This window comes from Desmodus rotundus, chromosome 10 (assembly GCF_022682495.2).
Source record: "Desmodus rotundus isolate HL8 chromosome 10, HLdesRot8A.1, whole genome shotgun sequence".
NCBI classification, from domain to species: Eukaryota; Metazoa; Chordata; class Mammalia; order Chiroptera; family Phyllostomidae; genus Desmodus; species Desmodus rotundus.
The window spans coordinates 78,718,667-78,732,332 of NC_071396.1; the positions used below are offsets into that span (position 1 = coordinate 78,718,667).

The following is a 13,666-nucleotide window of genomic DNA, read 5'->3' on the forward strand; positions in this document are numbered from 1 at the left end:
ATACATAAACACACAGCCAACACCAAACACATTTCACAAAAATCAATGTTAAGACCATACATGCAATATCAAACAATACCAACTCAAAAACAAAACAAAACACTAACTCCTTAAAAAGAGGGTAAAACTAGTAGAATAATTTCCTTTTTATTTTGATATTAGAGCAGTTTGAAATAAATTCAGGTTTGTTTCTGACCATCTATTTAGTACCTTCTCAAAAATAAAGCAGTACTTTCTGCTATAAATTAGCTGCTGCTATAAAATTTTATGGTGTAACCTTTTCTCAGAAAAAGAAAAAAAGAAAGCTGAATACCAAGAAGTCCCTACCCAATTTGTGACCCTTTGTACCTACTATGTCCACTACTGTTCAGGAAAAGAAAATATATAAAATGGAAAGCCTTCCCACTACTGTCATTCATATTCAGCAGGAAATTTTCCAAATGGAACTTTACCCTGTTGAGGTGGTCTATAAGGAGGAATCTGTCTCTGACCCATCATATGATTGCCTTGGTTAACTTGACCCATCATGCCCATTGGTGGCTGCTGGCCTTGGTAATGCTGCCCACCTCCCTGTGGCATATTGTACTGTTGAGAAGGAGGCTGCTGATGCATCATTGGACCTGAAAAGAGACAAAACATTATGCACGTGATTTAGTTTTTTACACAGAATGTTAACATCTTAAGAGAAATACAAAAATCTTGTATTATCACCTAACCCCCAAATATATTATTTATTATAATAAAAATTGACTTCAATAAAAGCAAATCTTTGAATTAAAGTCCATATGTCTAAAATAATATGCAAACAAGGGAAAACAACCAATCCATGGTAGCTGATTTGAAACTGACTGGAGGAATAGTCTAGTAATTTTTTTAAAAAATAAAGTAGATACAATATATGAACATCCTGAGTGTATTTTTTACTCTGTACTATATAATAACTATGAATGTAACCCTTCTAGAAAAGATAGAACCCTTATGCTATGCAAGAAAAATACACCAAAACAAAGTAAACTTCACAAAATCACACAGCAAATCAGTAGTCAAACCAAGAAAAAGCACTCCTAATTTCTGAATATCCATTTTTTGCCCTTTTTCAGTGCCACTCATTACATAATGGTAGATAGGGAAACTATGCAAACATTCCCTTTTCCAACTATAGAAGTTATAAACTACAACAGTCTTTTTGTAATCAAAGGGCTGCAGTGAGCCTTAGTAAGTTCTAACATGTACACAATCTAAAACACCTAGGCAGACAACTGCAATAAGCTACAGACTCAGAAGTCAGAACTACGCAGTTTCCAAAAGTGAGCAATACTGAAGTAGCCAAAGTACCACCACTACAGTGCCCCACTGGCCAACAGTAAAAATATATCACATGAAATAACACAAAGTTCTGTGTACCTTCTAACAATGTACACAGTTCTCACATATTCACTGGGCCAAGTTATGGCATGGGGAGTACATCATTCTACCGCTATAACCACTACTGTCTCAGAAGTATGCACGAGTTATCCCCCAGATTACAGTGCTTAAATAGCTACATGCTCCTCTGTAGTAAAAGGGGACAATTTAGGAAGGCGAAGGTCTTGAGAGCCTAGAAGAATTTTACAGTCAAAATTACCCACATGAGCCAAAAGTTCATTTTAATTTTTTAAATAAAAATTCAAAACAAAACATATACCTGACCTACAGTAGCAGCAACAATGTAAGCAGAAATAATTCAACTGTGTTCCATTTGAAGAACTGTATTCTCTAAAGAAGTACTTTATCAGAGCTAACTCTTTCCTATTTGCTTTCTTTTGTTTTTCTACTACTTTTCACATTCCTTTTTCCTTCTAATTTTACCATGAATATAAGCCTTTCAAAGGTTATTATGGGGTTTTTCTTTCAACAAGGAAATAAACTCTTAATAGTAAATATTATGTGGTACACTGGAGAGTGGAAGGGAAGATAAGATAACCTAACACTGAATGCACTTAACACCGCCAGACATGCTTTCAACATTCATTTCATGTACACCATTAACAACTACTACAGGTAATGATGATAATTTTCAACTTTTAGCCCAGGAGTCCAAAGATCAAGATTATGTAGCTTACAGGTATCAAATGGGAGTCAGACAAAACTTGTTTGTGATTTCAAAGCATATATTTATTCCAGTATTCTTCACTGATTCTTCACTAAATATAACAAATTTAGTAGTTCAGAGGCAAATTATGCAACAAGTTCCAAACACTAATTTAATTAAAGTTACAATGTGAATAATATATTTTGAATATAATAAAAGTACTGAACACTAACATTCATAATTTAATAGGCAACATGATTGGGCATTTGTGTAATGCGTTTTCAGTAAACGAAAGTTGTGCTTTGTCTTTCTTTCATCTCCAACTCTGATTAAAGACCTCTTGTCTTAACAAAATTAACTATAAAACTAAAGCATTTAATATGCATTAAAATCAAAATTGAAAATAAGGGAAGAAGGAAGCAAAAACATAATAGCTGAGGGAAAATCCAAAAGGATACAATGACAACAAAATTCTAAGCTTTGCTCTAAAAGAGAAAAGTATTTCTAGCTTAAGCCCTAGATAGGAAGACCATGCCACCTGGGCTTTATCTCTGGGACTATCAGCAGTTCCAATGCCAGAGCTCAATCACAGCCCTTCTTTTATTCTCCTTCACTTCCCTCCCTCTGAGGATCCTTGACATCATTCAGCATCAAGTCTAAAACCAAACAAAATGGAGGAGGATAGCAGTACTAAAACATGTTTTCCATGTTTTTTTTTTTTAATTGAATTTACTGAGGTAACACTGGTTAATAAAATTACATAGGCTTAGGGTGTTCAATTCTATAATACATGACCTGTATACTGCATTGTGTGTTTACCACCCCAAGTGAAGTCTCCTTCCATCACCATTTACCCCTTTCCTTCTGATAATCACCCTACTGTTGTCTCTCAATGAGTTTTGGGGTTAATTTGCCTAATCCGTTCACCTATTTCACCCAGCCCCCGAAACACCTTCCTTCTGACAGCTGTCAGTTTGTTCTCTAAGAGTCTATTTCTATTTTGTTTATTAGTTTATTTTGTTCCTTAGATTCCACCTATAAATGAAATCATATGGTACTTTCTCTGACTGGCTTATTTCACTTAGCATAATGCTCTCCAGTTCCATCCATGCTGTTGCAAAAGGTAAGATAAACCTTTTTCACAGGTGAGTAGCATTCTGTTGTGTAAATATATCACAGCTTTTTTAACCACTCATCTACTGATGGGTACCAAGCTGCTTTCAAATCTTGGCTGTTGTAAAATAAAGTTGTAATGAACATAGGATGCATATATTTTTCTGAATTATTTTTTCAGGTTTCTTCAGATAAATTCCCCGAAGTGGAATCATTGGGTCATAAGGAAGTTCCATTTTTAATTTTTTGAGGTAACGCCATACTGCTTTCCACAGTGATGCACCAATCTGCATTCCCACCAACAGTGCATGAAGGTCCCCTTTTCTCCATATCCTCCCTTGTTGTTTATTGACCTATTGATGACAGCCATTCTGACAGGTGTGAGATGATACCTCATTGTGGTTTTAATGTGCATTTTTCTAAAGATTAGTGACGTTGACCATCTTTTCATTTCTGTTAGCCATCAGTATGTCCTATTTGAAGAAATGTCTATTCAGGTCCTTTGCCCACTTTTAATTGGACTGTTTGTTTTTTCTGGTGTTGAGTTATATAAGTTCTTTATAAATTTGGGGTATTGTAAATAAAGTTTTTTATGTTTTTCCTTCAAGCCCTATCTATGAAAAAAATATGACTTCAATTCTGATTGTTAAGGAAGCATATTATTTTCCTATGATAAGGAAATATGCTGCACTGGCAAATGTGTGAATATTATTCCTTATAATACTAATAAAAATAAGAGTTAAGTCCTATAAGGTTACCCCCAAATAAGTTCTAAAAACCTGCACTACAGAGCGAAGTAAGATTATAAAGTAAGACTATTAAAACCATTTTCTACAAACAATAACATCACACTAATGTGATGTTATTAATAAACATAATGTTATTTATGTTTAAAGGTTTTCTTCATCTTGTACAGAAATCATTTTGATGCTAAGGCACACCACAAAGTGTGATATTACATACACAAAGATACTACTACTATCTTAATTACCTACAATGTTCTTGAAAAAGTGTTTTAAAAGGATATCTAACAAACATTCATCACCAACATTATTTCTTTCCATTTTGAGTTCTATACTGTAACAGATGTTCTATGGAAACATCCTGTATCTTAAACACATGTAAAATAATCCCAAATCACCATATTTTATATAACTAGAATTCTGTGCTCTAATGAAAGTTAGTATTTAGTTGTATTTCAAGTTACTGGTCAAATTTTTAAAACTTAACTACAGAGATAGCATTGTTTTCATTAATATGTGAATAATTCAGAATTATGTAATTTTTAAAAAATCTACATATAGTCATTTATGTTCACATCTTCAGATACAAACCTATACATCGTAACTCTAATACATCATGTCATTAATCTATAAATTATTTTAAGTAAAATTTAAAAATGACAGCTAGGGGTTAATGAGCACGTCTTATGGGCCTGGCTAACTAAGCTAAGAGCTTTATGTTTATTATTCATCCACCACAAAACCTATGAAACAAGTCAAATTATTGACCAAGTTCACTTTACAGGTAAGAAAATTTAACACTACAAGCATTAAGAATCTTACCTAAAGTTGCATAACTAGTTAAATGGTAAGAACTCTAAAGCCATGCTCTTAACCACTACATGTACCTCCTTTCAAATCATACTTCTCCCACGTAGTATCTCTCAGGAAAACAGTTCTATATAACATCATCACCCTAATGCTAAAATACAAGAAGTTTCTTCATCCCACCTGTATCTATGTTATGAGAATTAGACTATGAAATTTCATAGACAACACCCTCCCCAAGTCTGTTTTCTCATTCATATTTCATTACATACTGATCACATTTTAATACCGGTTGTTTCACGCTGGCCTATGAACCAAAAGGTCACTACTTTGATTCCCAGGCAGGGCACACGCCTGGGTTGTGGGCCAGGTTCCCCAGGTAGGGGCATGTGAGAGGCACCAGTCCACATGTCTCTCGCACATTGATGTTTCTCTCCCCTCCTTTCTCCTTTCCTTGCCTTCTCTCTAAAAAATAAATTAAATCTTTTTAAAAAAACCTTTTTTAAAATTTAACCTCAAAGTAACATGTACAGCTCTCACTTGAAGTTATTAAATAAGGACTTTTATTTTTTGCAAGAAAAAAAATCCCTGTATTCTAACAAACTATTAGCTAGCCCACTACCTATTAAACAGCCATTTAAAATAACAGGATTCTTTACTTAAAAACATACATCTGTGCTCATCAAAAGTTTTAAATAGTTATAATAAAAAATTTATAAATACAATAGCAAGGATAAAAGAACAAGAGCCAAGCAACTAAGAAAACCCTAAAAGCTCAATAAAAGTCATTGCAACTAGTACAAATTTAAGTTTCTAGGCAATCAATGAAAAGTTAGAACCATGATAGATTTTATTTTATTTATTTTAATTTTTTAATATTTTATTTATTTTTAGAGAGAGGGGAATGGAGGGATAAAAAAAGGGGGAGAAAACACTGATGTGTTAGAGAAACATCAATTGATTGCCTCTCATACACACCCCACCCAGGGACCAGGCCCACATCCCAGGCATGTGCCCTGACTAGGAATCAAACCAACGACTTTTCACTTTGCGAGATGATGCCCAACCAACTGAAACACAACAGTGAGGGGTAGCACCATGATAGATTTTAGACAGTAAAACAGGTAGCAGTTCACTTACATAAATTTTTTATAACATGAACGTTTTAGAAAAATTCTCATGAACATATTAAAAAGTACTAAAACCTAAGAGTATCAACAATTTTTGTTATTTTCATTAGTTTCTTTAATAACAAACCATCCTTATCTGTAGTTCCTTACATTAACCACTTCTTAAAGCTGTTACAACTGTGGGCAAGATTTTGCCCCAGAAGGGACATTTACCAGATTGCAGAGATTTTGGTTGTCATAGCTGGCATGGGGGTGCTGCTGCCACCTAGTGGATACAGGACAGAAATATTGCTAAACATCTCAATACACAGCACAAGCCCCCAAAATAATTATTCAGTTCAAAATGGCAATAGTGTCAAGTTAAGAAATCCTGTATCTCAAGGACATAATTGTACATCATAGGCATCTCTACAAATAATCTAGGATTTAAATGATGTATTTAGCTTTCTGGTGACTAAAAAAATGGAAAAGGAATATGTTATGGCTTAACAAATCCAGCAAAATAAGATTACACAGATGCTTAAGGCTAAGACAATCTCTTTTATAGTTTCAGCTACACTATATAATATTAATTCAAAAAAGAACTCCAAAAGCTCTAGACCTATGTGGCACAAGTGACAATCTGCTGTGAAAGTAAAGACCCTATCTTGCCCAAGTAGCAAGCCATGGAGTTGGATGACATTAGAGCATAGTTTTGTGTCACTTGGCACAAGAGCTGAAAAGTGATGAACCATCTAACACAGGAGATATTATGCAGCCCAGAAAAATTCTGAGAGAATAGGCTATAAATAAGCATGACATCAAATGTTTGTTAAATGTAATTTGTAAAATTTAGCCCTAGAGACACTGGTTTAGCAAGTACAGGGTGGGGCAGACAAATCTTCTTTTAACAAGTACTCCTGGTGATCCAGGTAGTCCTAGATCCACACATTGAGAGAGAGTTCTAAGGGAAAGAATAACCGGTCAACCCCTTTTACCATAAAAGAAGCTACAGACTACAGTTTATATAATTTGTTTAATGTTGGAGTAGGACTGCCTCCCACAGAGCACTTAGGGTAGGATGTTAGCTAAAAAATGAATCCAAAACAGTTTATGTTACAAATATGCCAAAACTCACTGAATGATACACTTAATACTTGTGCATTTCACTCTATGTAAATGTTATCTAAACTTTTTCTAAAATTTAAAATGTTGACTTCTAATAACATGCAGCTAAAGTGTTATAGGTAAAGTGTACAGATATCTGCAAATTACTCTGAAATGCATTTGGGAAAATAAAATTCATTGATGGATGAGTAAATTAACAGATGATAAACAAATTTAGTAAAATATTAACTGTAGAGTACAGGTGGCAACTATGCAGGTACAATTCCTTCAACTTTTCTGAGTTTGAAATTTCACATAAAATATTGGGAGAAGATTTTAAATTAATCCTAGAATACTATATAAAGACTTCTCAAAACTCAACACTGAAAAACAAACAACCCAACTAGAAAGAGGGCAAAAGACATGAAGAGACATTTCATTGAAGAGGACACATATGGCAAATAAGTACATGAAAAGATGTCCAAGCCAGTAACCATTAGGGAAATGCAAATTAAGACCACAAGGAGATTATCACTATACATTTTTAGAACAGCTACCAAAAAAAAAAATATTGACAATACCAAATGCTGACAAGGATTTGTAGAAAACAGATCTTTCATACACTGCTAGTAAGACTGTAAAATGGTACAGCCACTTTGATAATCAGTTTGGAGGTTTCTAAAAAAAAAAAACAAAAAAAACCTAAACATACACTTATCGTATGACCCAGCTATTGCACTCCTGGGTATTTAGCCTAGAGAAATGAATACTTATATCCAAACAAAAACATGAATGTGTTCACAAATGTTCATAGCACCTTTATTTGTAAAAGCCTAAAACAGAAACAACCAAAATGTTTCTCAATGTGTGAATGATTAAACAAATTGCGGTACAACCATACTATGTAACACTACTTAGCAATAAAAAGGAATGAACCACTGATACATGCAACAATTTGAATATTAATTATGCTGAGTAAAAAGCCAATCTGACAAACTTACATAGTGCATGATTCCATTTATGTAACATTCCAACAAGGACAAAGTTATAGAAATGGAAAGAAAAGTAACAGTGGTTGCTGGGAATTAGAGATGGTTGCCAGGAGGACACACAGGATCTATTACCTTTACAACTCCTGTAAACCTATAATTATTTTCAAATAAAAAGTTTTAAAAAACAAATTGTAATAATACTGAATTTATATTCTGTTGGACAGAAACACATCTGAATTTTGACTGCCAAACCCAAAAAGTTTTGGTGTAAGTGACAATCATCGTTTGTTGTATCTGACATTTCTTTTTTTGGTTCATTCCTAGAATGACAGTTGATGGCAATACCACAGAGAAGGATGCTAGTTTTCTAATTTGTTATAAAAAGGAAATCTAGCTCATCTAGCTGTCAACAAATAGGATAAAGTAGTGATGGAAAAACCAAGACACAGTTCCCGACGTCATAAAATGTAGAGTCTAGTGAAAAATAATTAAACATAAATTTACAAATAATTATGTAATTAACAAGTACTCAAACTGCTACTGCAACATGTCTAAGTACAGGCTATATAACCTTACATAAATGTACTGTACCTTGTCTACGGAGTAATTTAAAACTTACAGAGCAAGATTATAGATGATTTTTTTAAATTATATGCTCTATGCTCTTCTGCATTTTCCGGATTTTTAAGTACAATGTTTATAACCAAAAAATATTCAAGAAAAAATTACAACCTTGAAAAACTCATTCAAGATGGCAATACTTATCATACGTATAAATGCACTACAATGTAGCTGTGTATCCCTAAAACTCTAACAAACAGAAACCTGCAATACTAGCAATATCACAGTGATTTACCTACTTAACAGTGAAGAGAGATGAGTTTACTGGTACACAATATGACTTATTTTGCAACTAGTACTATAAATTAGCAGAATATTTCTCTTTACTTTCTTAAAGAGTCAATATGATATATTAACGTATATCTGTCCCCTGTATTAATTTCAACCAGATTTCTAAATTACAATGACAAGATTTTCAAACTAGTTACTTTTCCCTCCATTTCATTTTCAAAGCTGAAAGAGAAGGAAGAGAAGGTAAAAATATCACTTCAAAAACTACCACAATAAATCTAGTAGACTTTGACCTGCAATGTTCTGTTTAGAAAACTACTACCATATCACCAGTTAAATTCCCAAATATGCCACTTAAATAATTAATAATAATTATCATTTAATTGTTCCTTTTTAAAACAAAATTCTCAGAATTAGTCTTATTCCATTTTTTGTCACTTGACAGGGGTTTAATATAAGAAATTCCACAAATTTTTTCTTGACTGATAAACCCTATTATTAAAAATGGTAATTAGCTTTAATACTGTTCAGTATCTCTTGACAGAGATATGTTAAAGAATATGCAGATAGCCAAAAGATTCCAAATTTGTCATTAACTCAAAGAACAGCTAATAATATCTCAATAAATGAACCACAGAGTAAATATTTTTAAGGGGTGTACTTGCAACAATAAAATTATATTTTCTCAATTTTCTAGCTCTAAAGCAAATATTTGGTTATTCATTGATTAGTTTATGTCAAAAAAATCCAAATTAATACAGAACCTCAAATAAACTGTCCAAAAGACATAAAAATAAATAAGCTAAAAAAGCTAACCTAAGCAATTTAATTTTTAAATGTAAAAAAAAAAAAAAAGAGTATTTTAAGCTGGTTCCTTAAGATTTCTCAACATTCCTTTTTTTGTATATACAATTGTACTCACTTCAAACTTACACGTTTATGCATCAGCTAACAACTTGAAAAATTTTTTATTTTCAAAAGCTGATGTAGCATTCTAGTCCAGAATAACAAAGTTTATTTACCTTGGTTTGGCTGCATATTCATATTTGGTCTGGGACCATAGTTTCCCATGGGTTGGCCTTGACTCATTGTCATCTGATTCTGTACTGGCATGCTCTGTGATGATGGCACGGAATGGTTGTACCCTCCCATGGATCCATGGCTACTCGAAGGCATGTTCATGGAATTGTTTGTCATATTGAGTTGATTGGGTCCAGGTCCCTGCATAGGCATATGGTTAGGCCCTTGGAAGAAAAATGATCAGAACCAAAATACGAAAGTTAAACAGACAGTCTGTACAAAAGTACCTTAAAAGATTTTTTATTTTTTTACTTATAATAATAATAATAACAAACAACAACTTCAGTATTTCATCAATAGTAAACAAAGAAAATGCTTTACATGAATGATAGCAAATACTATGAGGTGAATGTTACTATTCCCATTTTACAGATTAAGAAATTAATGCTTCTGAAAAGCCAGGAACACTCTGAAAAATAATAGCAATGAGGGAGGACTAGTTTGTAAGAGAGCAAAACATAAAGCTGGTGTAATTAGAGGTGTGAAGTATTAGCACATAAATAAACGAACAGATCAACGAACCCAGAGCAGAGTCTAAAAACCAACCCGAATGGATAAGTTAGTAAACAATTACAGTGGTGGCATCAGTGGGCAAAAGAATGATAATTTAATACATGGTGTTCTGACAATTGAATAGCCATGTGGAAAAAAAACAAGTTGGACCCTTTCCACATTACTTCCATGAAGACTAATTCCAGATGACTAAAAAATTAAGCATTAAAAAAGAAGGGGGTGGGGAGAAGAGAGAAAAAGAAAAGAAACCATAAAAGAATTTCAGGGGAAAAATTTTCAAAATATGAAAATATTAAAATATAAATATAAAAATATAAAACTTTTGTGTGTGTACCTGTATACACATACAAAATAGTATGTGTCTTACGTACTTGTTTGTTTTTATTTTACAGACATATTCTCAGCAGCATAATTTTTAATACCATGACTAGAATAACCTATATTTCTATCAGAAGGGAACTGCTCAAGTAAATTAGAAGCATCCATAAAAAAGAATGCAATGCAGTCACCAAAAAGAATGAGGCAACTGTTTATATACTGAGTGGTCTCCAAAGTATATCTTTATGTACTCACAGTCTCTAAGATACACCTTTAAGAGGGGAAAAAATGATATATTAATACTACCTAATGAATGCTATATACTATTACTTTTTTAAAAAGAATAAGAAAAAATATATATGCATATGTCTTATACACAGAGAATCTCTTTTAACAATTTTTTTAAAAGATTTTATTTATTTTTAGAGAGTGGGGGAGGGAGGGAGAAAGAGAAGGAGAGAGAAACATAAATGTGGGGAAGAAACATCAATCAGTTGTCTCTTGCAGGCCCCCAATCTGGGACCTGGCTTGAAACCCTGGCATGCGCCCCAACGGGGACTCAAACCAGCAACTCTTCAGTTTGCGAGATGATGCCCAACTACTCACTGAGCCACACCAGTCAAGGGTGCAGAGAATATCTCTTGAAGGACAACTAGACACCACTGACTCTGGAACAAAGTGTCTGGAGAGGCAAAGACTATATCGCTTTTGGTACCTTTTGATTTCGGTACCACAGGCATGTGCTGTCCAGTCTTTTAAAACTCAGTTAACCTTTTTTGAAAAGGAGCCTGACACTGAAAGGTTATTTGACCAAGAACAACAGCATATAAATAGCTCTGCAACTTAGGTTGTAAAATATTAAAAACAAAACTAAAATAGTAAAAAGCCTAGATGTAAATGTGCATTAAAGTTGGGTAAATACTAAATAGAACTTATTAAATAAAGAAAATATAAGTGAGTGGACTTCCAACTTCTCCTACCTCTCTACAAATTGTTTTGGAAGCTCCACAGTATTCTGGACCACCTAGGTCATACCTAGTTGAAAATCTCTGGCTTATAAAAATTACGACCACTCCAGATGGCCTTACACAAACCAAAATGTCATGTTAACCATCACTATATTGCTGCTCAACTGGCCCTTCAACCTTAGGCTTGAGTTACATGGAGAGGTTAAGTCAAAATCCTAATTAAAGGTACCATCATAAATACAAAACAAATCACAAAACTTCTCACTTGTTACCCTGTATTTGCACTATCTTTCCAGTCTTAAAAACACTGTCTTAATGAGCCAAATGTTGATTCAGCAAAAATATTCCTCCTGACTTACAACCTAACAAGTAATTATGTCTTTATTCCTAACTCCCTATCACTGTGTGCCACGTGAGCCATTGATTGAGGCAAGCTCTAGCAAGGGAGAAGACAGCCACGGAAACCCCATCTCCCGTCTACCTGATCAGTCACACGCCAATCTTCTATAAATGAGGCTGCCTGTCTTCCTTAGCTCTGTGCTCTCTTTTTACTTCATTGTCTACACCCATCACCCATGGTCACTGATGCTATAAACTGACACAATCAGCTAAGAGGACACTCTCCTAAGGATGCTAATTATTAATTTAAAAAATAAATTGTTCTGTTATTTTAATATATTTTCATTACTACTATTTGTATAATACTTTTCTTTTTTATTAATGAGAATAATCTTTGTCATTAGAAAGTGAATATTCTCTTATTAAATGTAGAAAACATCCCAACAAAAATTATGAGTATGGGCTGTGTCTGTTACAAAAACAAAATAGCTTAAAGATACTTTTCAGATTAAAAATTGAAACTAGCAAAGGCAACTAAATAAGCCTCCAACAGCCTGAAATAGATCCTAGGTGGCTCTAAACTTAAAATGGATAAACAGTAAAGAAAACGGCTCATTATGTAAGAAACCTGACAGTATTTTTCAATTTTAAATTTTGCTTTAATATCAATTTCCATATTTATATTGTTATAAACACAAATCTATAACCAGCTTTAATAGTATCATTGAGAAAACACTAACATACACTTTAAAGATTGTTTTGTTTCTTTTCCCTATGTGTTTTTCCAGGACTACTGCTTCTGAGTCCAATAAATTTTTAATACAAAACTCAGGGAAATGTTATAATATCTTTTTACAAAGAGATTTTAATTCTTAAGCCAGGGCACAATGCCTTCTTTTTTTCCAAAAAGCTTCTAAAACCAGCTGTATTGCATAGTTTCAGACAGACTAAATTTAGCTGGTTCTGTTCATCAGAGGAATGCTGTGTGTCAGCTACATCAAAGCCCAAGGGCAGCCTGATAAACACTGAATACAGGTCACGTAGCTCTGTAGCTAACAAACTCTAAGAGAGCTTGTACTCGGGGGCATTCAAAGCAGTTTTGTCATCAACAATCTAGTATCCCTTGAGCCCCCATGTCGTTTCAGTTGCTAAGCAACTCTGGTGTTAATGTCTTAGAGGAGAAAAACTTACCAGGCATCTGGCCGTTCATCTGGTTCTGCATGTGTGGTGCAGGAGGACCCCCACCTACCATTCCATCTGAAGGCATGCTGTGGGAGCGTGGAGGTGGGGGAGGGCCGCTCTGATTCATCCCTCCAGGACCCATAGGCATATTCTGTGTGGGTGGCTGAAAGGAGACAGTTTAGTAAAATAACAGAAGCAGTTATACAATATATTAAAGATGCATATGGTGTAACAGTTGCCTATATGATTAAATTAAATAGAAACAAAATTTATTTTAATGCATTTTAATCATGGACTTATTAACGCCATATTTTTTATATGCCCCCAAAAGTTCATAATATTGTTAGCATGAATATATCAACTGACCACCTTAGACAAAAACAACACAATAAAAGTATATTTTAGTTTATAAAATCTCAATGATGAAAATAAAAACTTTAACATTTTGTACAAAAAGAATTTTCACTTATTT

General features: G+C 33.6%; 1 protein-coding gene across 3 annotated transcripts in view; it reads right to left on the reverse strand.

Moving 5' to 3' along the window:
* The window catches only part of SS18 (SS18 subunit of BAF chromatin remodeling complex), a 65,736-nt gene that overhangs the window by 24,689 nt on the left and 27,381 nt on the right, over positions 1-13,666 (reverse strand). For all 3 annotated transcript variants that reach the window (XM_053912413.1, XM_024580206.3, XM_024580205.3), the window contains exons 4-6: positions 13,204-13,357; positions 9,817-10,038; positions 453-620 (exon numbers count right to left, since the gene is read on the reverse strand). In XM_053912413.1, the coding sequence (XP_053768388.1) occupies positions 453-620; positions 9,817-10,038; positions 13,204-13,357 (544 nt within the window). The remainder of the gene's footprint in view (positions 1-452; positions 621-9,816; positions 10,039-13,203; positions 13,358-13,666) is intronic.